Genomic DNA, 26,931 nt, shown 5'->3' with positions numbered 1-26,931 from the left:
ATATATATATATATATATATATATATATATATATATATGTATATATATATATATATATATATATATATATATATATATATATATATATATATATATATATATATATATATATTTCTTTTTTCCGCTGTCTCCCGCGTTTGCGAGGTAGCGCAAGGAAACAGACGAAAGAAATGGCCCGACCCACCCCCATATACATGTATATACATACGTCCACACACGCAAATATACATACCTACACAGCTTTCCATGGTTTACCCCAGACGCTTCACAAGCCCTGATTCAATCCACTGACAGCACGTCAACCCCGGTATACCACATCGCCCCAATTCACTCTATTCCTTGCCCTCCTTTCACCCTCCTGCATGTTCAGGCCCCGATCACACAAAATCTTTTTCACTCCATCTTTCCACCTCCAATTTGGTCTCCCTCTTCTCCTCGTTCCCTCCACCTCCGACACATATATCCTCTTGGTCAATCTTTCCTCACTCATTCTCTCCATGTGTCCAAACCATTTCAAAAACACCCTCTTCTGCTCTCTCAACCACGCTCTTTCTATTTCCACACATCTCTCTTACCCTTACGTTACTTACTCGATCAAACCACCTCACACCACACATTGTCCTCAAACATCTCATTTCCAGCACATCCATCCTCCTGCGCACAACTCTATCCATAGCCCACGCCTCGCAACCATACAACATTGTTGGAACCACTATTCCTTCAAACATATCCATTTTTGCTCTCCGAGATAATGTTCTCGACTTCCACACATTCCTCAAGGCTCCCAGAATTTTCGCCCCCTCCCCCACCCTATGATCCACTTCCGCTTCCATGGTTCCATCCGCTGCCAGATCCACTCCCAGATATCTAAAACACTTCACTTCCTACAGTTTTTCTCCATTCAAACTCACCTCCCAATTGACTTGACCCTCAACCCTACTGTACCTAATAACCTTGCTCTTATTCACATTTACTCTTAACTTTCTTCTTTCACACACTTTACCAAACTCAGTCACCAGCTTCTGCAGTTTCTCACATGAATCAGCCACCAGCGCTGTATCATCAGCCAACAACAACTGACTCACTTCCCAAGCTCTCTCATCCCCAACAGACTTCATACTTGCCCCTCTTTCCAAAACTCTTGCATTCACCTCCCTAACAACCCCATCCATAAACAAATTAAACAACCATGGAGACATCACACACCCCTGCCGCAAACCTACATTCACTGAGAACCAATCACTTTCCTCTCTTCCTACACGTACACATGCCTTACATCCTCGATAAAAACTTTTCACTGCTTCTAACAACTTGCCTCCCACACCATATATTCTTAATACCTTCCACAGAGCATCTCTATCAACTCTATCATATGCCTTCTCCAGATCCATAAATGCTACATACAAATCCATTTGCTTTTCTAAGTATTTCTCAAATACATTTTTCAAAGCGAACACCTGATCCACACATCCTCTACCACTTCTGAAACCACACTGCTCTTCCCCAATCTGATGCTCTGTACATGCCTTCACCCTCTCAATCAATACCCTCCCATATAATTTACCAGGAATACTCAACAAACTTATACCTCTGTAATTTGAGCACTCACTCTTATCCCCTTTGCCTTTGTACAATGGCACTATGCACGCATTCCGCCAATCCTCAGGCACCTCACCATGAGTCATACATACATACATATATATATATATATATATATATATATATATATATATATATATATATATATATATATATATATATATATATATATATATATATATATATATATATATATATATATATATATATATATATATATTCCTCTTTGTCCATGGGGATATGAAACACGAAAAGCTCCCAAGTGCATTTTCGTGTCAGTTGATATACAATGAAGAGACGTAGCTAGGACGCCATTTGGTAAACAAGTGACTATACGAATGGCGTATCATAAAATTCATTATGAGGACAAGAAAGGGAACTGTTTACAAATTTCAGCAATAAAGCTATCCAATTTATTTAGACCTTCACTGATAATGATATATAATTCTTTGTGTATATAGTAATTGAAGATTCAATGATATTTCTCGTGTTACTGGAGTTAGTTAATAACTGAGATGGCATTACTCCAGTCAGTACAATGGTCATAATTTTTAACATGTTTAAACAAGGCATATCATTCTTGTCCTGTTTTTATGCTATATTGCTTAAGTCTAACAGAAAGATCTTTACTGGTCTGACCAACATAAAACTTACCACAATTTCTACATGGTACTCTATAAACGCTTCCTGTAGAACTTTCAGGTGAATTCCTGATTAATATATTCTTTATAGTATTATTGTTGCTGAAGGCAACATTTACATTATAGGATTTGAGCAACATGAGAAATAAAGTAAAATTATCATTGAAAGGAGAACTAAAGGTTCTTGGTGTCAAGTGGAGGTTTGGGTTCAACTCTATAAAATAATTTCTTTTCTAACTTAAGGGATTTATCAATGAAAGATCTAGGATACTTTAGCTTGGATCCAATAGAATATATCTTCTCAAACTCATCATCAATAAACTCTGTACTGAAAATACATAATACCCTGAGGAACATGGACCGGAAGGATGATAGTTTAACTCTATAGTCATGTTGAGCTGAGTAATAATGGATATATGAGCATACATTGGTAGATTTTCTGTATATACTAAATTTAAACATGTTTCCATCCCTGTGGATCATGGAATCTAAAAAATGGTAACACCATTATTTTCAATTTCTACAGTAAACGTGATGGAAGGTACTAAATTGTAAAGGGAGAAATGTTTATAAATTTTCATTTGTTGGCCAAACACAAAGAACTTCACCTACATATCTAAACCAAATTGCATTAGAAGGTAAGATATCCTTTAGTAACTTGTTTCAAAGAGTTCCATAGAAAGATTACTTAATATTATCTATTTCCATATCAAATTTCTGAGCATAATATTCTCCATTAAGCTGAAATACACAGCCTTTTATACACAATTTAGTCAATCCAGTAAGAAAAGAGACTTTGAAACAGGTAAATGAATACTCTCTATTACATCAGCTAAATATTGGACAATATTCATACTTGCATTGAATATCCTTACGAGCCAAACAACAACACAGTCATCCCCTTTCTTAATGAATTTAATTCCAATACCATCCAATCCCACCGCCTTGCCGGATTTCATCTTCCGCAAGGCTTTAACCACCTCTTCTCTTTTCACCAAACCACTCTCCCTGACCCTCTCGCTTCGCATACCACCCCGACCCATACACCCAACATCTGCCAGTCTATCATCAAAAATATTTAACAATCCTTTAAGATAGTCACTCCATATCTTCCTCGTTCCATTGCTACTGATTATCACTTCCCCTTTTGCTCCCTTCACCGATGTCCCCATATGTTCTCTTGTCTTTCTCACATTATCCACCTCCTTTCAAAGCATCTTTTTATTCTCCCTAAAGTTTAATCATACTCTCTCAACCCAGCTCTCATTTGACCTCTTTTTCAACCAATAACACATTTTTCTTGACCTCCTGCCGCTTTCTCTTATACATCTCCTAATTATTTGCATTCCTTCCTTATAAGTACCGTTCAAACACCTCTCCTCTTTCACTAGCAATCTGCTTCTTCATCCCAATACTCACTACCCTTTTTAATCTGCCCACCTCCCACCTTTCGCATGCGACATGCATCTCTTGCATATGCCATCACTGCTTCCTTGAATACCTTCCATTCCTCACCCACTCACTGTTTGCCGCTCTACACGCAATCTTTCTTGGTATTTCTTCACACATGTCTCCTTTCCAAGCTCACGTACTCTCACCACTCTCTTCTTCCCTACATTGTCTCCATTTTTTTTCCAAAACCTCCACAAATCTTCACTCTCGCTTCCACAAGGTAGTGATCAGACATCCCACCACCTGCCCCTTCTGCACATTTACATCCAAACGTCTCTCTTTTACACGCCTATCAATTAATATGTAATCTAATACTGTCTGTTGACCATCTCTCTTATTCACATACGTATACATCTCTAGAAAAGATTCGGATTCCAAGTTACCGGTTGGATTCATTGAGTCTGTTTCATTCACACTGAAATTTCCTCAGATACAACTACCATGGTGTCCTGACATACCAACACTCTTTCCACAAAGAGTTTCGTCTCACTTACATCCAGGTTCAGATGACCATGAATTACTCCTATAGATAGTTTTTCTTTTCCTTCACTGAATATTATCCGGATTGTTTCTGTACCTACCTCGGATTTAACATTTTTTACTTTATCTTACACTTTGAGTTAGTTCATTATTTTACCTTTATTATCTTTCTGTTTCATCTGTCTGTATGAAATAATCGGCAGCCTCCTGTGTGATGTTCGCCAAGGGATGTTAAGATTCTAGTTTCATCTGTTTCCATATAATCAATGATACATATATATAAAAAATGATTCATTCATTCATCTGTTTCTAGGTCTCCTGTCATTTGCATTAAAGAATCTTTGATGTGAACATTTATTGTGATTGTCATCACTGATTAAATCTGATTCTTTCACAATTTTCAATCATCCTCACATGGTCGTCTCATGACCTGCTGTCATCTAGATGAGTATGACATGTGACCTTGCACGACCGCTCCTTAACCCTAAAGGATCAACTCGGATCCGTCGTCTGCCACATCTCCTATAGCTGCCCCACGAGACTTAACAATAAGGCACTTTTCCCACGGGACATCTGTCCATGCACCAGCGACATAGGAATCCTAACTACATAATCTTACAATAAGTCAACTCACCTCACCTTACTAGTTCTTGCACCAACTGCAGCAGCTAACCCTAAGCCACTTCACCTTTAAACTTACTCGGTAAAACTTTGTGTTGTTACTCGTGTTTCTTGACCGCTCAGTCCAGTTGCCTCCGTTACCAAAGGCATTAGGATTATACAATCACCTGCTGCACTGGCGACCTTCAGAGTGTCCGAGGCAAACAGTCGAACTCAGAGCACAGGGCGCTGTGTCAAGCTTCCATACTCGACCCGACCATACCATCCCAAGCGGTCATAATTCTACCTACCTACCTACCTGCTACCTACCTACCTACCTACCTCCTCCCCTCCCTACCCCGTACCTTCCCTGCCCTGCTGCATCCCACACCTGCTTCCCTACCCCAGTTGTCGAGGTAGCATCAACCTTACAGGATGCCGCAGCCAAGCCTGCCTGCTGATCCAACAGCCCCTCTGCACTCGCCAGCCACCAGCGCGAACTGCATGAACGTTCCTGACATGACCTGATCTCCCGCTGCTCCACTACCCACCAACACCGAACGTCCAAGTCAAGCCCAGCATCGGCCTCGTCATCATCGTCTAAGTTTTCTTCACGATGGGAAGGGCAGCAGCAGCGTAGCTGTCCCCCTCAGCTCCACTTCACAGATGTCCTGTATTGACTGTGTGACGACGACCTTGATTTGATTGGTTTGTGCCGCTGTCACTGGCGGGTTTATTGTGCACCTCATGATCATCCTGTGGGCAGTTGTGGTAAAGGACTGCAGAGGTAACAAAAGGTGGCCTCGTTGTGTTAGACCCCAGTGAATAGATAATCATTACAAACTGTAAATTGTTGGTTCATTACGAAAGCTAACAGTCTCTCATTAGGTAGGTTTACCGACTAGATGAAAAAATGGATACAATATTAGAATTTCAAGTATCGTTATTTACAATAAGGTGTTGTGACATTCTAGCCACAAAATGAACAATTCACATGGTTAACCTTCCAAGATATGTCAAAGCGCTAATAGTACCTATAGCTGAGCCCTAGTTAACAATACATCATCTTGTAATCTACTAATCTTATCACTTTGCGACCTGATAACACAATGATGATTCATCCTTCCCAGGACTGACCAACACACGACCCACCTTGCCTGACATTTGATCCACGAGGCTCAAACTTCAACATGTTGACTACCTCACACACACATGTAACACCTCAGCATGAAGTGATCCACCCTCCTACACGTAATCAGAGTTTTTCCATCTGCATCAGCCAAGTTGTCAGTCAGTGACTTAGCCAAGCATTCCCTGACTGTGAGACACCGAGGCGTCATCTCCACCGGGAAACATCCACCATGTGACTCGCAGCTCAGTACTCTTTGATGTCTCGTCTCCCACTGATTTCTCCCGCAGGAGCCTCATGGGACATCGCTGATGGCCATCTGCTGCAGTAGTTCCCGAGGTATCTTGACTGCCTCTCTACTCCTGCAGCATAAGCATAAACCCGGCAACAGCCTCACGCTTCCCAAACTATGGAACCCCAGCCAACCACATCACTTCTGCCACACCGGCAGTACTACAGCGCGCCCTCGGCAACTCCCCCATCCTTGTGCTGCACAACCTCGGGACCATACCTGCAGCCCGCATCACTCCCACTTGGCACTTACCCTGCACTAGCGCCATGGGAACACTGCTTACATCATCTCACTTTACCTCAACTCACTTCCTCCTCTTAATTGTGTCTCCACCACTTGCAGTAGCTCGCCCTGAACTACATCAACTTTTTATTTACCCAGCAAAGGACTGCATTGTTACCCTTTCAGTCCAGTCACTTCTTCTATTACAAAAGAACTTTTCCCCATAAGGTCACCCGCTAAATACCTATCATCTAACTGTTTACAGACGGTCTAGCCACAACCCCTTCAGCTAATCAACTGAACGCGACTCCCTCGACCGTAAGAGGGTGTAAGTCCATCCTCAGCGTACGTAGGAAACTGCGTTTTTTCTTGCCACACTTGGGTAGTTGACGGGTGATACCGATCTAGTGTTGACAGGGAGGTATGGTATGCAGTCCTGGGATCCTGGCCTTCCTCTTGACTGCGTCTGCAGCTTCCTATGCTTACCCAAGAAATCCTCAGCTTTGCGCTGTCCGATATCGTTCCCCGCGACACTGATGAAGAAAACGGGTGGCCTCCAATACCTGACAGAGTGCTATCTGACCTGCTCATGAAATTCCCAACCCTGGCCCATGGCAGACAACCTCCTTCTGTTTAAAGGTTTGATCAGAAGATCCCGGACGACTAATCCAGATGTACCTCTCTGAAGCTGCCTACCCGACTTACCCCACGTCTCATGGTCCTAATTGCCGACCACACGGCCATGACACTCACACACACACACACACACACACACACACACACACACACAACACATCCTTCAACTGGCAGAACAGGTTCCTACGATGTGCCTCTGCCTTTCGCTATGTTAATCTTGAAACCCTTGAACTCCACCCGGGGCTCGCCCGAACTCTGACCACCGACTTCTCCACAACTGACGCCACCACTCCCCCCATCACACTCCAGCTTAGCCTGGAGCAGCATTGCGTTGTCCTCAGCTTACTTCAGTTGCACCCTTCAAGCAAGACACAGTACCTCGTCAAAAGACAGCATTCAAACCACGACAACTTGTGCTTGAAGCCACAGCACCTGAATCCTGGGCAACCACTGAACCCGACTGACGTGGAGGGAGCGGAGCCAGTACCTGTGACCTTGAGGAAGGTCGGCGCGGCCTGGAGCCGTGACCTTCTCACCAAACTACTGGAGAACCTCACTAAATATTCACTTGGCGGGGTATACGACAGGCCTGTTGGCGGAGGAGAGTATCATGTGAAAGTTCTGACGATGTTCTAAACATGTGGGCAGTATGTGGGATCACTCGGTCTGACGTGTACCATATTTATACGATGAGTGCGTCGCTTCCTCCTCCCACCTCTGTTGGGCGCGTGTGGCTTGTCTGGGGCGGAGGGCACAGCTTCCTGGCTCCCACTGTGACTGCCCTGGTATTGGTGGTACACCTACGTGATTGGCTGGGTGCCCTTGTAAGGCCTCACAAGGGCAGGATGTGGATGGTCAATGACAGAGGCAGCCCAAGTGTGGAGGATTTATTAGTAACAAACGCTTAGTGGGTCACCTTATGACCCGTACAAAAGTACACTTTCTCTCTCATGACCCCCACATAGGCACAGCCTCTCTCTCTCTCTCTCTCTCTCTCTCTCTCTCTCTCTCTCTCTCTCTCTCTCTCTCTCTCTCTCTCTCTCTCTCTCTCTCTCTCTCTCTCTCTTAGTAAGGATATCCTTAAATTAGAAGCCGTGCAGCGTAAAGCATCTAACTTGATTCCTTCCTTACGGAACAAACCATACAAGGACAGACTACAAAATTTGAAATTGTTCATTCTATGCAGATGGCGGCTCTGAAGCAAGTTAACTGAATGTTTTAGAATACTGAAAGAATTCAACACTATCGATATTGAAAATTACGGTCGCGCCGCTACTACTAACGAGAGAAAATGGACTAAAAGTTAGAGGTTACCGAGTTGATATGGACTAATACCGACTTTTTAATATCCAGTGCTGCATAGTTCTTTAAATCATTTATAATGTGGTAGTACATTATACTCTGTCTCATCCACTGATCTCGCCCTGGCAATGCTGTGATAACTTATCAACAATGATCAACCCGTGTTGCCAGCAGTACGGAACAAGAAGGAATTATCATATTATCTCTCCACATCAAGAACAATACAGATATGGTAAGTCGCAAGGCTGGAACTCAAAGTTTATTCTTACTAATGTCTTTATGACAAAAAGTGAAGGGATGTATGTCTTTGGTAATAGGGTACATAACATATTCACGTTCATTCTGCCTACTGACTTTCCTGTAAAGAATTTCCTTCAGGCATACTAGTCCTACAAGGTATTTTCTTTCAGGCATACTAGTCCTACAAGGTATTTTCTTTCAGGCATACTAGTCCTACAAGGTATTTTCTTTACTTGTTTTCCATCCGGCGTGTTACTGAGGGTGTGGAGGATGAGGGGGAAAACCTTTGCTTTTCTATCCTGTTCTTCTCCTGCTTTGAAGGGGACTGCATGGCTTCTACTACCACTCAGGCCAGACCACGTCGCTTGTGGTCTATGTGGGTTGCCTCTCTCTCTCTCTCTCTCTCTCTCTCTCTCTCTCTCTCTCTCTCTCTCTCTCTCTCTCTCTCTCTCTCTCTCTCTCTCTCTCTCTCTCTCTCATTATAGATGTTTTCCCGACAGTCCTACAGAAAAGATCGTTTAAAGAAACCCCTGAGTGGGATAATGTGAATAACAAAAGAAGTAAACTGCTTGAAAATGAATGATGGAAAATCAACACACACAAACACACACACACACACACACACACACACACACACAAGGGATACCGCGGTGCCCTGGTTAGAGTCGGTGAGCACGATTCTCGCCTAGGTTCGAATCCTAGGCGCGGCAGTCGGTCCACGGTCAATACAGCTGTTCATCTTCTCCTTGGGGATGGTTGATAATTGGGTAATTGATTTAGGCTAGGATATATACACATATATATATATATATATATATATATATATATATATATATATATATATATATATATATATATATATATATATATATATATATATATATAGAGAGAGAGAGAGAGAGAGAGAGAGAGAGAGAGAGGGGGGGGAAGATAAAGAAAGTTACGTATATACAAGGTTAAGAGACGGGGCAACGCGAGTGTGGAACTCTCCACGTTCCACACACACACACACACACACACACACACACACACACACACACACACACACACACACACACACACACACATACACACACAGTTTTTTTATCTGTATATTCATTCAGTTTATTTATGATCGACCTGTTTTACGTGGGCAGTCGTACCACTAGCTACATTCTCATCTTAGAAATTCTACTCAAATTGATGCCCAGGAGGAAAGGTCATCTATTGAAGTGAGATAAACAAAAACAACAGAAAAGTCATCAGCAAACGTGGCACTCGGTGATGGGAGAAGGTCAGGTGAGGCCAGGTCAAGGTAGTTAGAATAAGGACCACCTGACCTTCCCAGTTGTGGACGTCATGACTAGTCAGTTCACGTAGGGTCAGGACCACCTGACCCCTCTTGCCTATGGACGCATCATGACCTCCGGAGCGGTCAGGTCAAGTCGGGTCAGAGGGACATCATGTACTCAGCGAAGGAGAGTTTGCCATCCCGGTCTGTGTCGAACCGGTCCAGCAGCGGGTCCAGCATCTGCGACACCTCACGGTCGCTGAAGACGCGCCCTCCCTCCTCTGCGGCAGACGGAGGGAAACCGTGAGAGACGCCACACACACACAACCAGGCCAGAGCATCTACACATCTACACCAACCACGACTGTTAGTGTCTGATGAAATCCAGATCCTCACGATCAGATAAGAAAGCTTTAAACATGTGGTGAATAAAGAAAGCTTTAAACATGTGGTGAATAAAGAAAGCTTTAAACATGTGGTGAATAAAGAAAGCTTTAAACATGTGGTGAATAAAGAAAGATTTAAACATGTGGTGAATAAAGAAAGCTTTAAACATGTGGTGAATAAAGAAAGCTTTAAACATGTGGTGACTAAAGAAAGCTTTAAACATGCGATAAATATCTTGTGCTACAATGAAGGGAGATTATTATCATAATATCAAAATAACTAAAAAAAAGAATGATCATTCTATTTCTGTCGTTTGCGTGAAGGAAGATTATTATCATGATATCGAAATAACTAAAAGAATGATCACTCTATTTCTGTCGTTCGCGTCTTAGGAATCTGGAAAGACTCAGAAAGAGGGACGATTAGTGGGACGATGAATGAGAGTGGAGACAGAGGGAGAATCGGAATCAGGAGAGACAGGTACACAGGTGATGCTACAAAAGTTAGAGCGAGTAGAGTAGCTATAGTCAAGAGGGGACCAGAGGCCTGAACACTGGCGCAACGAAAGAGACATGGAGAGATGTTGGTCATGGGAACAGCATAGTGAGTGGACCGAGGGATGAAAGAGAGAGATAAAGAGAAGGAGAGAGAGAAGGAGAGAGAGAACAGGAGGAGAGAGAGGAAGAATTGATTCATCACTTTATATACAGTACCAGAGCACGTGCTATGGCGTGGGCCAAGGCACGTGAGACTGGCGAGAAATGTAGTGTATGGAGGATGAGGAAATGGTGACGTGGGCGCGGAGTCTCACCATGGATGATGGACTGCATGAGTTCGATGCCGTCCAGCAGGAGGTCGTTGTCGAAGTCATGCGCCAGGAACAGGTGGAACTGCCTCTCGGTCATGGACATAGACTCCGGGTTCAGATGAGCCTGATCCTGCAGGTGCTCCTTCAGGTGGTTCATCATTCGCTCCTTATCCACGCTCCTCCTGCAGTAGGGAAACGCTCACTGACCTTACGAAGAACTCTCTCGTCTATCTCACGTGTAATTTTGATCCTAAATATATTTTCCTCTTCAATCACATTTACCTAATGATCTTCCTATAAGAAAATCTAGTGAGGTAACGCATTGCTTTTGCCAGGATGATAAAACATTCTACTAAAACCTCGCTTCACTGCAGCTTCCGTAGCGGTACTGATGGACGCAACAGCTCTCATCCGTGCCACAGGTGGCCGTGTGCAGCAGCAGGGGGCCGTGTGCAGCAGCAGGGGGCCGTGTGCAGCTTTGAATCATACCATAACAAAAATGTGTTTTGACTACTCCAGGTGTACATCAGGGAACATCCCTTGGTCCCTTGCTATTCCTACGCCGTTTACCACAATATGATCCATATATCCTTAATATCATCCTGAACAGTTTGATATATCTCTTACTGGTTTTTTGTTTCTACAAGAGGGAACAGAAGAAAGAGCCAGGCGGGGAGTGCTCATCCTCCTCGAAGGCCCAAGCTGGGGGTGCCTGAATATAAGTGGACGTAACCAAGATGAGAAGAGAGGAGAGATAGGTAGTATGTTTGAGGAAAAAATCTGGATGATCTGACTGAGTGAAACAAAGCTCTAGGGTAAAGGGAAAGAATAGTTTGGAAACGTCTTAAGAATAAAGTCAGGGGTTGGTGAAAGGACAAGAGCTAAGGAAAGAGTAGCACTGCTCCTGAAGCAAGAGTTGTGGAAGCAGGTGGAAGAGTTTGGTGTGGGTAAAAATGAAAGTGGATGGCTGGTGATGTGTCATTATTAGTATTTGTACACATGGGCGAGAGAAAAAAGGACATGAGAGGCTAGTGTTCTGGGAGCAGCTAAGTGAATGTGTCAGCAATTTTGATGTACATGACCGGGTATTAGTGACGAGAGATTTCAATGCTAAGGTAAGTAATGTTGCATTTGAGGGTATAGTGAGGAGACGTGGGGTATTCAGTGTTATGAATGGAAATGGTGAAGAGCTTGTGGATTTGGTCTGCAAAAAAGAACTGGTGCTTGGTAATACCTGGTTCAAAAAGAGGGAGACACAAGGACACGTATGTAAGTATGGAAAATGGTCAGTGTGCATTATCTGATTACATATCAATTGATAGGTGTGCAGAAGAGAAACTTTTGGATGTAACTGTGCTGAGAGGGGCAGCTGGTAGTGATGTCGATTATTATCTTGTGGAGGCGAGAGTGAAGATCTTTAGAGGTTCTCGAAAAAGAGGAAACAGTGTCGAGAAGAAGAGAGTGGCGAGAGTAAATGAGCTTGAATAAGGGACTTACGCAAAGAAATACCAAGAAAGATTGAGTGTAGAATGGCAAAAGTTGAGAGTCAATGAAGCAAAGGGAGTGGTTGAGGAGCGGGAGGTATTTAGGGAAGCAGTGATGGCATGTGCATCTCGCATGTCAAAGGTGGGAGGTGGGCAGATAAGAAAGGGTAGTAAGTGTTGAGATGAAAAAGTAAATTCGTCCATGAAAGAGAAAAAAGGTGCAATTGGGCAGCACTTACAGGGAAGGAGTCCAAATGATTGGGGGATTTATATGAGAAAGTGGTAGGAAGTCAAAAGAAAGGTGTGGTGCTTGAAAAAGAGGGCTATGGAGAGTTGGGATGAGCGAGCATCAGTAAACTTTTGGAAGAACAAAGAGATGTTTTAGAAGGAGTAAATGATATGCGAAAAACAAGACAACAAATGCAAACATCGGTAAAGGGTGCAAAAGGGGAAGTGATAACAGGTAGTGATGAAGTGAGGAGGAGACGGAGTGAGTATGTTGAAGGATTGGTAAATGTGTTTGATGATAGAGTGGCATATGTAGGGTGCTTGGTTCAGGGTGGTATGCAAAGAGAGCGAGTCAGGAGAGTGGTTTGGTGGAGAGAAAGAAGAGGTAGTGAAAGCCTTGCGAAAGATAAAATCCGTCAAGGTGCCTGGAGTGAAAGGTGTCGAAACTGACATTCTTAAAAAACTGGGGAAACCTGGTTGGTTGGAATGGATTTTCAGTGTATATGTGTGGATCATGGAAAGGTGCCCGATTATTCGCGAAATGCATGTATAGTGCCATGGTACAAAGGCAAAGGGGATAAAGGTGAGTGTTCAAACAACAGAAGTATGAGTTTGTTGAGTATTCCTAGGAAATTGTATGGGAGGGTATTGATTGAGAGGGTGAGGGCATGTACAGAGTATAGATTGGGGCAGAGCAGTGTGGTTTCAGAAGTGGTAGAAGATGTGTTGATCAGGTGTTTGCTTTGAAGAATGTATGTCAGAAATACCTAGAAAAACAGATGGATTTGTATGTAGCATGTATGGATCTGGAGAAGGCACATGATAGGGTTGGTAGAGATGAGTATATGGTGTAGGAGGTAAGCTGCTAGACACAGTTAAAGGCTTTGATCAAGGATGTAAGGCATGTGTACGTGTAGGAAGAGAGGATAGTGCTTGGTTCCCAGTGAAGGTCGGTCTGTGACAGGAGTGCGTGATGTCCCCTTGGTTGTGTAATTTGTTTATGGATAGGGTGGTTAAGGAAGTGCATGCAAGAGTTTTAGAGAGAGGGTTGAATATGTAGTCCGCTAGGGATGAGAGGACCTGGGAAGTGAGTCAGTTGTTGTTCACTGATGATACAGCACTGGTGGCTGATTTGAGTGAGAAACTGCAGAAGTTGGTGACTGGGTTTAGAAAAGTGTGTGAAAAGAGAAAGTTTAGAGTAAATGTATATAAGAGCAGGGTTGAGGGACAGCTTAACTGAAATATAAGTTTAAATGGAGAAAAAATGGAGGCAGTGAAATGTCTTAGATATCTGGGAGTGGACATGGCAGAGAATAGATCCATGGAAGCAGAAGTGAATCATATGGTGGGGGAAGTGGCGAAGGTTCTGGGAGCAATGAAGAATGTAGGAAAGGAGAGAATGTTATCTCGGAGGGCAAAAATGGGTAGGTTTGAAGGAATAGTGGTTCCAATAATGTTATATGGTTGTGAGGCATGGGCTATGGATACGATTTTACGGAGGAGGGTGAATGTGTTGGAAGTAAGATGCTTGAGGGCAATATGTAGTGTGAGGTGGTTTGATCGAGTAAGTAATGAAAGGATAAGAGAGATGTGTGGAAATAAAAAAAAAAAAAAGAGTGTGGTTGAGAGAGCAGAAAAGGGTGCGTTGAAAGGTTTGGACATATGGAGCGAATGAGTGCGGAAAAATTGACAAAGAGGATGTATGTGTCAGAGGTTGAGGGAAGAAGAAGAAGGAGACCAAATTGGTGGTGGAGGGATGGAGTGAAAAAGATTTTGAGCGATCGGGGCCTGAACATACAGGAAGGTGAAAGGAATAGAGTGAATTGGAACGACGTTATATACAGGGGTCGACTTGCTGTCAATGGACTGAACCAGGGCATGTGAAACGTCTGTGGGGCCTGGATGTGGTTGGGGAGCTGTGGTCTCGGTCATTACACATGACATCTAGAGACTGAATGTAAACGAATGTGGCCTTTTTCGTCTGATATCCTGGCGCTGCCTCGCTAAAGCAGGCGGTAGCGATGCTGTTTCCAGTGGGGAGGGGTGGCGTTAGGAATGGATGAAGGCAAGCAAGTATGAATATGTACATATATATATATATATATACATATATATATATATATATATATATATATATATATATATATATATATATATATATATATATATATATATATATATATATATATATACATATATATACATATATATATATATATATATATATATATATATATATATATATATATATATATATATATATATATTTTTTTTTTTTTTTTTTTTTTTTTTTTTTAACATTCGCCATTTCCCGCATAAGCGAGTTAGCACTGAGAACAGAGGACTGAGCCTTTGAGGGAATATCCTCACTTGGCCCCCTTTTCTGTTCCTCTTTTGGAAAATCAAAAAACGAGAGGGGATGATTTCCAGCCTCTCGCTCCTTCCCCTATTAGTCGCCTTCTACGACACGCAGGGAATACGTGGGAAGTGTTCTTTCTCCCCTATCCCCAGGGATATATATATATATATATATATATATATATATAGAGAGAGAGAGAGAGAGAGAGAGAGAGAGAGAGAGAGAGAGAGAGAGAGAGAGAGAGAGAGAGAGAGAGAGAGAGAGAGAGAGAGAGAGGAAAGGATCACAATTGCGCGCGTGATCAAGTGTATTCCTATGAGTCCACGATACGTTCCTAAGTGCACTTTCGTGTAATAATCACATCATCAGGGGAGATACAAGAAAGAAATATAAGTCAGTTGATATACAGCTAAGAGACGAAGCTAGGACGCCATTTGGTAAGCACGTGATTGTCCAAGACAGATAACGAGCGTATCATCAACTTATTGTGTGGACAAGAAGGGGAATTGTTTACAAATTTTATCAACAATGAAGCTATCCAATCTGTATAGACCATCACTAATATTAAGATCATAATTCTTGGTGTATTGAATATTAGAAGATTCAATAATATTTCTCGTGGTACTGGAGTTAGAGTTAATAACTGAGATGCCATTACTCCAGTCAGTACAATGATCATAGTTTTTAATGTGATTAAACAAGGCATTTGATTCTTGTTCTGCTCTTATACTATATTCATGTTGCTTAAGTCTAACAGAAAGATCCTTACTAGTCTGCCCAACATGAAAGTTATCAAAATTTCTACATGGCACTTTATAGATGCATCCAGGAAAATTTTCTGGTGAGTTCCTGACTAAGATATTTTTTGTAGTATTATTGTTGCTGAAGGCAACATTTATTTTACAGGATATGTGATAGTAAGAAGGGAAAGAGGAGAAGGAGGACTGGCCTTCCTAATAAGAGAGCTAGAACCAACCCAAATGTGAAAGCAGTACTCCATACAAGGACGAATGAGTCCCTTGTATAAACAAAGCATTTTCGACACCTATACTGGACACGCAGTTTCTTAGAGGTTGGTTTAGCTATTACTTTAATGTGGGGTTTCCAAGAAAAAGTGGATGTTACAGTAATACCAAGTGCGTTCATTGAGGAGTTTTCGATAGAGAAATAGGTAAAGATTGGGTCTTAGAGGCATCAAACTTAACAAGATTTTGTCTACTCCACTGAGATATCCTGTCCGTCAGAGTTTAGTGAGGAAGCTGTGACAAGACGAAATGCAGATAGAGCGAGAGAAAAGGGAACAGAATTGAAGGACGTGGATGAATGTAGTGTATAGTCGTCAGAAAATGAGTGCATTGAATTTTTTGTAGAGGAGAAAAAATCGTTGAAAAATAAGGAGAAAAGGTGTAGGGGACAGGAGAGAACCTTGAGGGAAACCGCTGTTGATAGAGAAAAAGGGGGAACGCTGATCCATCAACAACCACAGAGATAGATCGGCCGGAGAGGAAGCTAGATATGAAGGAGCAAAGTGAGGGAGGGGAGCTTAGAGATGACACCTGATGCCCCACCTTGTCAAAAGTCTTAGAAATGTCTCACCGAAATCTTTCAGGGATGATAACCAGACATTAGACATTAGTGAGATAGGAAGCCATACTGATAATCAGCAGGAAGACTGATTTTCGAGATATTTAAGGATAAGGGAGTTGAGGAGGGATTCAAAGACTTTGGAAATAGTAGACTTCAAGGCAATAGGACGATAGTTAGAGAGGTCGGAACAGTCACCCTTCTTAGGAATGGGATGTATCAATGCATGTTTCCAAGGAGAAGGAAAAGTTTTGGTTTTTAATCAGAGACGGAACAGACGAGCAAGTACATGTGCAAGTTCAGAGGCGCACTCAGTACACGGGGATAGATGCCATCAGGACCATAAGCCTTGCTTCTGTCCAGAGAATGAAGCGCTTTTCGGACAGTCTGAAAAAAAGATTAGGGAAAGGGCACAGAAATAGTAAGAGAAGCATCAGAGGGTGAAGGAATGTCAGAGTCATCCAAGTGAAGTTAGAGAGAAAAATGGGAACCAAAGAGAGTTGCTTTGTCTACGGGAGAGACAGTGATAAAAGCTGAATGGAACCCAGAGGAAGGAGAGTTTTTCCAAGCTCAATATGCCTGATCCCTTGTCTGAATTTCCTCAGAAGAGGAACGGTTGAACCATGGAGTGGATGAAGAGGTCGTCGTGGAGGAGGTGATAAATACTTCTATCCCATTTGCGTTTAGCGGAGACAGAAATATCACTACATAAGAGACGGTAATTTACCCATGGAAAGTCAGAAAAAATAGTTACGTAAATTATTCCAGTCAGCTTTGTTGAGGTGCCAGTATTCACGCTCAGAAGGGGCTGCTGGAGGGGGAAGTGTGATCAGATGAACCAATTAGGGGTGATACTGTGTATTTACAGCGGGATGGACTAGAGGAGAAAAACAAATCCAGAATATTAGGAGTGGTCACAGCGGTTAGGGTGGTAGATAATTTGCTCTAGATCATTGAGAATGGAGAATGAGAGGGGTTTAATCCCTCCACCATCGGTATGGGAGGAATTCAACCATTCCCTACGGTGAACGTTGAAATTCCCGAGGTAGAGGATCTCGACTTGCGGGTAAGAGGATGTCACAGTCTCATAGCAGGAGTTTGCATTGTCGAAGAAGGATATAAAGCTTGTAGAATTAGGAGAGCAATATGAGAAACAGGGAAAAAGTGTGGTAGTCGGGAGACAGACCTTGAGCTGCATAACATCAAAGTTTGGAGAGTCAAGGTCCTTGAAGCGTGTTGATGTTGGAATAAGCACAATCACCACCTTTGAACCGGAAACGTGAGTGGAAGTTAGAGTTAGAAATGAAAAAGGGACCAGTGAAAACATCATTAGACAACTGTATCTCGGAAAGAAGTAAGATATTAGGAGGAGAGATATTAGACAGATGGTGTTCAACAGAGGAGAGGTTACTAGACAGACCACAAATGTTGGTATAGTGAATAGAACAGAGAGGGAAAGGTCTAACAGAGATGGAGAGGTCATGGGAGGGGCCGGTACTACTATTGCCAGAGCCCTCCTCCTCATGGGCGGTAGAGTAAGGCAGAAACCCGGAGATTCTTAGCACCCTATGATGCCAGAGACTAAGAGCCATAGACATGATGGACTCTGACATGATGATACTTATAGATGTCAGATCACTCATCTCTAATACCCGATCTCCAGCAGCTCTGTCAGCTGTCCCTAAAACTCTTGCTCCTCATCATTCTTCTCATGGCCAGGTGCATAAACACCAGTAATCACCAGTCTCACGCAACGCACATTCATTTTTATCCAAATCAGTCTAAGACTCACCTCCCAACACTCTCGCACTCACTCCCACAACTCTTCCCTCAGCTGTAGTGTTACCCCTTCCTTAGCTCTTGCCCTCGCACCAACCCCTCACTTATCCTGCAGACATTTCCAAAAAATCATTCACCTTTACCTTTGAAGTTTGTTTCACTCAAAGCAGAACATCAAGGTTCCTTTGCTCACACTATTTGACTCTCCTTTTTTCTCATCTTGGTTACATCCACACACATTCAGACACCTGAGACTGAGCTTTCGAGGAAGATGGACACTCCTCGCTTGGCTCCTTCTTCTGTTTCATCTTTTAGAAATTAAGATACATATGTATCTCATATGACGTACTCATGATCAGGGTATTCATTTGTTTGTGCTGTCTGAGCTATAGGAAAAAGACACATCACAAGTGAAAGTCTTTACATAACTGGGAGAGATGTCCGTGACGATGAAGGCAGTGCGAGACACGAGACGGGTGGAGACGAAAAGACAAGGAAGGACACAAGGAGACGGATAGAGGCAAAGACAGAGGGAGTTCCACAATGGTCACTGTCAACTTACGTGAGTCCTTCATGATGTGCTTGTCCGTGATCATGTTGCCACTGGTCACCCTGGTCCTTGACCTCATGCCACTGCCATTCGGTCACCCTCTACGTGACCATCCTGTCCTTGGTCACCCTGTACGTGGCCATCTTGCCATTGTTCACCCTGTACGTGGCCTTCCTGTCCTTGGTCACCCTGGACGTGGCCATCTTGCCACTGTTCGCCCTGTACGTGGCCTTCCTGTCCTTGGTCACCCTGGACGTGGCCATCTTGCCACTGTTCGCCCTGTACGTGGCCTTCCTGTCCTTGGTCACCCTGGACGTGGCCTTCCTGTCCTTGGTCACCCTGTACGTGGCCATCTTGCCATTGTTCACCCTGTACGTGGCCTTCCTGTCCTTGGTCACCCTGGACGTGGCCTTCCTGTCCTTGGTCACCCTGGACGTGGCCTTCCTGTCCTTGGTCACCCTGTACGTGGCCATCTTGCCACTGTTCACCCTGTACGTGGCCTTCCTGTCCTTGGTCACCCTGTACGTGGCCCTCCTGTCCTTGGTCACCCTGTACGTGGCCTTCCTGTCCTTGGTCACCCTGTACGTGGCCTTCCTGTCCTTGGTCACCCTGTACGTGGCCCTCCTGTCCTTGGTCACCCTGTACGTGGCCTTCCTGTCCTTGGTCACTCTGTACGTGGCCTTCCTGTCCTTGGTCACCCTGTACGTGGCCTTCCTGTCCTTGGTCACCCTGTACGTGGCCCTCCTGTCCTTGGTCACCCTGTACGTGGCCTTCCTGTCCTTGGTCACCCTGTACGTGGCCCTCCTGTCCTTGGTCACCCTGTACGTGGCCTTCCTGTCCTTGGTCACTCTGTACGTGGCCTTCCTGTCCTTGGTCACCCTGTACGTGGCCTTCCTGTCCTTGGTCACCCTGTACGTGGCCCTCCTGTCCTTGGTCACTCTGTACGTGGCCTTCCTGTCCTTGGTCACTCTGTACGTGGCCTTCCTGTCCTTGGTCACCCTGTACGTGGCCTTCCTGTCCTTGGTCACCCTGTACGTGGCCTTCCTGTCCTTGGTCACCCTGTACATGGCCCTCCTGTCCCTGACCGTAGTGCTGGGTATCCTGGGGGACGCCCTCCTGCTCTTGCCCTTGGGCAGCGACGGCGACCACGAGGAGGGTCAGGACCCGCAGTGACGTCAGCAGCATGGCAGGGGCCTGGGAAACAAAGCAACGTCATTGGTCGAGCTGCTCTTTCGTCAACCGGATGTGACGTCATGGGTGACCCATGCTCTGGCCCGGTATGACGACTATATATAGTAATGATAACATATTAAGCATGTAACCGAACCATCTGAGGTGTGACATGTATGTATGTATGTATGTAGATACACATATATGTGTGTGTATGCATAGGTAGAGAATGTATGCTTCGGTTATAAGAAGTAACTGTGTACACATCTTTTTGCCAAGCAGTGTGAGGTGTCTGTTTGAAGTAGGGCACACTAGCACTGTCTTTAGACAAAGTAAGGATGTCTTACCTTGTGTGTGTGTGTGTGTGTGTGTGTGTGTGTGTGTGTGTTAGTCCTTTTCTGTACACACACACACACACACACACACACACACACACACACACACACACACACACACTGGTGAAAGGAGAGGGCAGGGAAAGTTACAAGGAGTTAATTCAGAAGCAGATCAACAGAGCGTGAAGAGTGAGGGAGAGAAACATGCATCTAGTGTGACACAAACAGATTCACACAAGAAACTGAGCGATATGATTGAAAAAAAATGATATGCTGTGTTACAGATGAAGCCATCAAGGAAGTATAAGGGCCAGCTGATGGAAGGTTTAGAAATGTACAGAGAATACAGGACCGGTGCTTAATGGCCAAAAGAGAGGTATGAAGTTAGAGACACACACAGGTTAACACTGCCACACTGTGGGGTCGAGCTGAAAAGTGGGAGGAACCAAAGTTACATGGACTATAAGAGCAAAATATTGATAAACGTAAATAACTGGTTGTTTTTGGATAAGAGGAAGATTGTATACCAGATAAGGATGAGAGAGAAGACGAGGAAATGGGTATTAGAATACTGCTGGAGGCTATGGGACTGCCAGAAGCGTTTCTCCGCGACAGAGGAAAGAAGAATAGGTTATAACCCAGACTCGAGGGGAACGACCAATTAGGGTTACGTTTGACTTGGAGCCATCAAGCCAGGAAGTACTTAGAAGAACTAACTAACTTAAAGGCATAGTGGAAGTCAGTGATATATCTAAGGAAGAGAGGGACAGAAAGCGAAGCGAAGTCAATAGAGAAAAAAAAATGAAGACGTAGCTACATATGGTAAGAGGATGGAACAGCCTCGTTAGAATGCAGAGAGGACAGGAATGGTAGGAGTTGTATCAAACATAAGATAATGTATTCAAATCTTGATGGGTGGTAAAGAATAGTAATTCAAGGATCGTATAAGGGAAAGAGAACTTTAACCGATGCAAAGTCAATGGACAGGATGAAATTTCATCATATGAACTAAAGAGGTGTGCAGATATGCTAGATAAACCAGTTGAATTACAGTTCAAGATGTCACAAGAGAGAGGAATAGTTTCAAGGATGTGGAAAAGAGCAAACATCATGCCTTTTTATAAGAAAGGAAACCGGGAACAAACGCTGAACTACAGACTAGTCTTGCTAACGAGTGGATGATTCTGGTAAAAGATTATTAAACAGCAATTGGATAACTCTCTTCGGAGGAGAAATTTCCTAAGTGAGAGACGGTATGGTTTAGGGAAAGGAGGTCATGTGTAACTAACTTCGTAAAGTTTTACGAGAGAGTGAGTTCAGTCCTGGACAAACGAGAAGGATGAGTAGACTGTCTGTATATGGCATTTGACACTGTACCACATAGGAAGATGATTAAGAAGCTGGAATACGGGAAAAACTCCGATGATGGACAAAAGATTATGTCAGTGGAAGGAAACAAAGGACGCATGTCAGAAGAGCCTCCTTCAAATCGGTTGAGGTGACCAGAGGAGTGCCATAGGGATTCGGTTCAGAGACCATTACTCTTCGTGATGTATATTAATGACTTACTTGAAGGTGTGGAATCCTGTCTGAATAGGTTTGCAGATGATGCAAAAGTCATAAGGTAAGTAAAGGCGAGGAGGATTGCATCACCTTACAAGGAGACCTAAACAGACTCCAAATTTGGACAGGAACGATTAATGAAATTCAACCCGAGTAAATGTAAAGTAATGAGGATGGAAGAAAGTAGAGGAAGGCGTATCAATATGGTCATTACCTTGCAGGAAGTAAGCTTCAAAACTATTTATGAGTTGGACTTGGGGGTAAAAAAAGTGCCTAATCTGTCGCCAGAGTCCCATATCAGTAGAACAGTTTGAGACAAAGTGTCTTCTAGCAAATACCAGTTTAGCTTTCAAGTATATGGGTAAGGAAATATCTAGCAAGTTACTCATATACCACATAAGGCCAAAACTAGAAAATGTTTTTCAAGTTTGGTCACCGCAGTTAAAGAAGCAAAAAGATATCAAAAAAGGTCCATAGGAGGAGAACAAAGATGGTTAAGACAGCTAGTCTACCGGGAACGGCAGGTTTTAAATTTTACCAACCTTAGAAGAGAGAAAACTGACGGGTGACTTGATCACAACCATTAAGTCTTTAAGAGACGACAGCACACAGCTCTGTGAGAGAAGAAGAGACAGAACAACCAGAGGATAGAACGAGAATTTAAGTAACAGTCTCGTAAATAAGGATATGATGAGTGAGATGTCTGCAGCACAGCTGAGAAACCTTACTAAATACCACAACAGAGGATAAATATGAAGACGACTTGTGTAAAGTACTTCGGTGCTCCAGACATGCAACAGACGTATACCACGAGCGAGAAGAAAGCACGAAAGGTTTAGGTCACAACGTGGAAGACAGACGTACAGTTGGCAGGAGACGAAAAAGAATTGCAGACGTAAAGAAGCCACAGCTCACCCATCAAAGAGGAAGGATGACCTATCAAGTGAATTATAGGACAATTATATGAATTTCATATAAAACATAAGAGAAGAAGGAAGACAGTAATGAAATTGTAAATAACGCAAACAAAAAAAATCGTACGCGAAACTAAAATCCAGAACCACAAACTCCATTAGCCCTCTTAAAACAGAGGGTATTTCAAAGACGACTGACGGATGGAAAGGCAATATGAATCGGAATTTACCTGAGCCAAAAACCATATTAAAGATAAATGAGCTGATGGACTTCTTTCAAAACAGTAGTCCCTCAAGTGTACACATGGCAGATATCATCACCTCAACACAAGGTTTAAGAGGTCCATGAGAACATGCCTATACACTCAGACCCGGACTCATGGAACTCAGTTTTTATAAAGAAATGTCAGACACCTTTAACAGGTGCACTGAATACCCACTGAGAATATGTCTAGATTTCGGCATTATTCCAGAGAGTCTGAAACTGTCCCACGTCGCCACACTCTATAAAGATGGAAGCAAAGCAGTCCCAACAAATTATTGCACGTCATTAGAATCTAAAGAATTCTAAGAGACAAGATGACTGAATTTATGAAAGTGAACCATCTGCATAACCGAGGACAACATGGTTTCAGGCCGAGGAGATCTTGCTGCTTGACCACTACGAGAAGGGTTGCTGAAGCTCTGAAAAACTGACAAAATGATGACGTCACGTGATTTATACAGACTTTGAAGAAACATTTGACACATGAGACCATGGTGTCATAGTACGGAAAATACGAAAGATGAGAATAACCGGAAAAATGGGGAGTTGGATGTATAGTTTCTAACTAACAGATCACATGACGTAGTTGTCCACCATGCCGTCTCCAGTGCCTTAACGGTAAAAGCTCAGTCCATCAAGGAACTGTACTTGTATCCCTCCTGTTCCTCATTCTTATATCTGACACTGACGCCAACACGAGCCATAGTTTTACATCATCCGTAGCAGATGATACGAGAATAAGTATAAAAATCACATCAACAGAAGATGTGGAAAGACTACTAAGATATATAGATGAAGTCTTTAACTTGGGCAACCGAGAACAACATGCTTTCAATGGAGATAAGTTTCAACTCCTCCAGTATGGGGTAAAATGAAGAGATCAAAAACAACACAGAATAACGGATACACAGATGCTACCATGAAATAATTGGATGATGCGAAAGACCTCAGATAAGACCTAACCCTTCACGAACACAACACAACAACGGTTGCTTCATGCAGATGGATGGCCGGTTGGATCCTGCGTACCTTCGAGGTAAGAGGAAAACACCAGTGATGATAGTCAAGTCACTAATTCTTTCATGACGTGAGTATTGTTGTGCCCTAACATCACTCTGCATGGTGGGCGAAGCTGTGGAATAAGAAAATGTCCAGAGATCTTTCAAAGCCCATATCACTGCAGTAAAGGAACTGAATTACTTAAAACAGCTGAAATCTCTGAGTCTATATTCCCTTAGAGCGCAGACTGGAGAGGAATATCATCATCTACAGCTGGAAAATCCTAGAAGGTATAGTTCCCAACTTATATTCGGAAATATCATCCTACTGTCACGACAGACATGGAAGACTGTAAAATAGTACCTCTGAAATCATAAGATGCCAAAAGCACGGAAAGAAAGAACACCTTAATCATCCGGGGCCCAAGACTCATCAACACCTTGCCATCTACCATCAGACTACAGGATGGAATGCACGGTAGAGAAGTTTAAGAGTGCACTGGACAAGACCTTATAATATGCAACCGACCAGCCAGGCTATGGGGGCTATGTGGGTCTGGACGTTGCAGTGTCCAACAGCTTGGTCGACCAACAACCAAACCCAAGAGCGTGTGCCGGACTGCGGGAGCGAAAGTCCTCAAAGACTTCACCACGTATCGTGGTCGGGTGTAACTGGTTTAAAAAGGAGGACATACATAAGTATACGTGGGTAAGCAGGAAAGATAGTAAAAGGGCGTAACTGGAATACATACTAATTGACAGGCGTACTAAAGAGAGGATCTTGGATATGAATGTGTTGAGAGGGGCAGCTGGAGGAATGTCTGGTCGATACCTGGTGAAGACAAAAGTGAAGATTTGTAGAGATTTTTGGAAAGAGGAATCGATATGAGTGAGAAGAGGATGGTGGATGTAAGCTGGGAAAAGAGACTTGTGTGAAGAAATACCAGAAGAGACTGGGTGTATAGTGGAAAAGGGTAAGAGTATACGAAGCCGGGGAAGTGGATGAGGAACGAAAAGTATTCTGAGCCAGCAGTGCTGGCATGCAGAAGGTGAGAAAAAGGGTAATCAGTGATGGGATGACGACGTAAGGTCGTAAGTGAAATCAAAAAGATAATTGCATGGGTTTACAGGGCAAGAGTGCAAATGATTGAGAGTTGTACAAGTGGTACACGTATATCATACATGTTCGCTTTTTCCCGCGTTCACTAGGCAACACCAGGAACTAACAAAGAAAGGCCTCATTTATTTATATGCATTCTCCAGCCGTCATTTATGTGTATTACAGCTAAACCACAGCTCATTATCCACAACTAGGACCCTATGGATCTTTCTGTGGTTTCTTCCGTCTGCTGCACATGTCCTGATTCAGTCCACTGACAGCACGTCGCTCCCTGTATATTACTTCGTTCCAATTCACTCCATCCTTTGCACGCCTTACACCCTCCTGCATGTTCAAGACCAGACCACTCGAAGTCTTTGCCACTCCTTTCTTCCATCTCCTATTTGGTCTTCCCTTCTTGTAAACTCCATTTCGGACACATATATCCTCTTTGTCAACCTTTCCTCACTCACTCTTTCCACACGTCCAAACTATTTCAGCACACCCTTTTTTACTACCACAACCATACTCGTCTTACACTATCATTACTTACCCGATCAACCTTTCTCGTACCACGTATTGTTATTAAACATTTAATTTCCAACGCGTTCACCTTTAGCCCATGTTTAGCATCCATGCAACGTCGTTAGTATTACTATACCTTCAGACACACTCATTATCGCCCTCTCAGACAGTGGTTCCATTCGTTGCCATGTCCAATCACAGGTACCTCAAACTCTTCACCTCCTCCAAGTTTTCTCCATCTAGGTTTACACCCCCAACTAACCTCTCCTTTTGCACCGCTGAACCTAATAACTTTAATTTCATTCACATTTACTCTCAGCTTTCTCCCGTCACCCACATTCTCCCAAACTCAATCAACACCTTCTGCAGTTTCTCACCCGAATCTGCCACCAGTGCTGTATTATCAATATACAACAATGAACTCAATTCCCAGGTCACCTCACCCCCTTCAGACTGTATATCACCCCTTTCGCCAAGACCCTCGCATTTACCTCCCTCACCACCCCATCCATGAATAAACATGATAAAAAGCCGTTGTGACATCACACATCCCTGCTGCAGTGTCACCTCCACTTGGAAACACTCACCTTCCTCTCTTCCCACCTCTTACTCTCTTGAGGAAAATTTCCTCACTGCCTCTAGTAGCTTCACCCCCCTCCCCCCCTCCCACACACACACACACACACACACACACACACACACACACACACACACACACACACAGAAATCTTATATTCGTAGCACCTTCCACAAGGTTTCTCTATCAACTCCATCACATCCTTCTGTTTTTCCCAAATATTTCTCACATACATCCTTCAAAGCAAAGCACCTGATCTCCACGTCCTCTATCATACCTGACACTACATTGTTCCCACCCAGTATGATGCTCGGTACATGCCACTGCCCCTCTCAATCGACATTCGTCCATTGAGCTCACCAAGTACGCTCAACAAACATATACCTCTGTAAATCTATCACTCACCTTTGTACCCTATGCCCTTATACAGTGGCATTGTACAT

At 43.4% G+C, this 26,931-nt stretch overlaps 1 protein-coding gene across 2 annotated transcripts in view; it reads right to left on the bottom strand.

The window, feature by feature from the left end:
- Nucleotides 1-7,923: 7,923 nt before the first annotated feature.
- LOC139749164 (multiple coagulation factor deficiency protein 2 homolog) overlaps nucleotides 7,924-26,931 on the bottom strand; it is a 37,375-nt gene continuing 18,367 nt past the window's right edge. Inside the window, exons 1-3 of one of the 2 annotated variants that reach the window (XM_071662819.1) lie at nucleotides 19,055-19,194; nucleotides 11,062-11,240; nucleotides 7,924-10,144 (exon numbers count right to left, since the gene is read on the bottom strand). In XM_071662819.1, the coding sequence (XP_071518920.1) occupies nucleotides 10,023-10,144; nucleotides 11,062-11,218 (279 nt within the window). In that variant the 5' untranslated portion in view covers nucleotides 11,219-11,240; nucleotides 19,055-19,194 and the 3' untranslated portion in view covers nucleotides 7,924-10,022. Of the gene's footprint in view, nucleotides 10,145-11,061; nucleotides 11,241-19,054; nucleotides 19,195-26,931 lie in introns of those variants that run through there. The other variant, XM_071662820.1, reaches the window with a different exon arrangement.

This window comes from Panulirus ornatus, chromosome 6 (assembly GCF_036320965.1).
Source record: "Panulirus ornatus isolate Po-2019 chromosome 6, ASM3632096v1, whole genome shotgun sequence".
Classification (NCBI taxonomy): domain Eukaryota; kingdom Metazoa; phylum Arthropoda; class Malacostraca; order Decapoda; family Palinuridae; genus Panulirus; species Panulirus ornatus.
The sequence above is the reverse complement of the archived record's forward strand: the minus strand, read 5'-3'. Positions and strand labels throughout refer to the sequence as shown.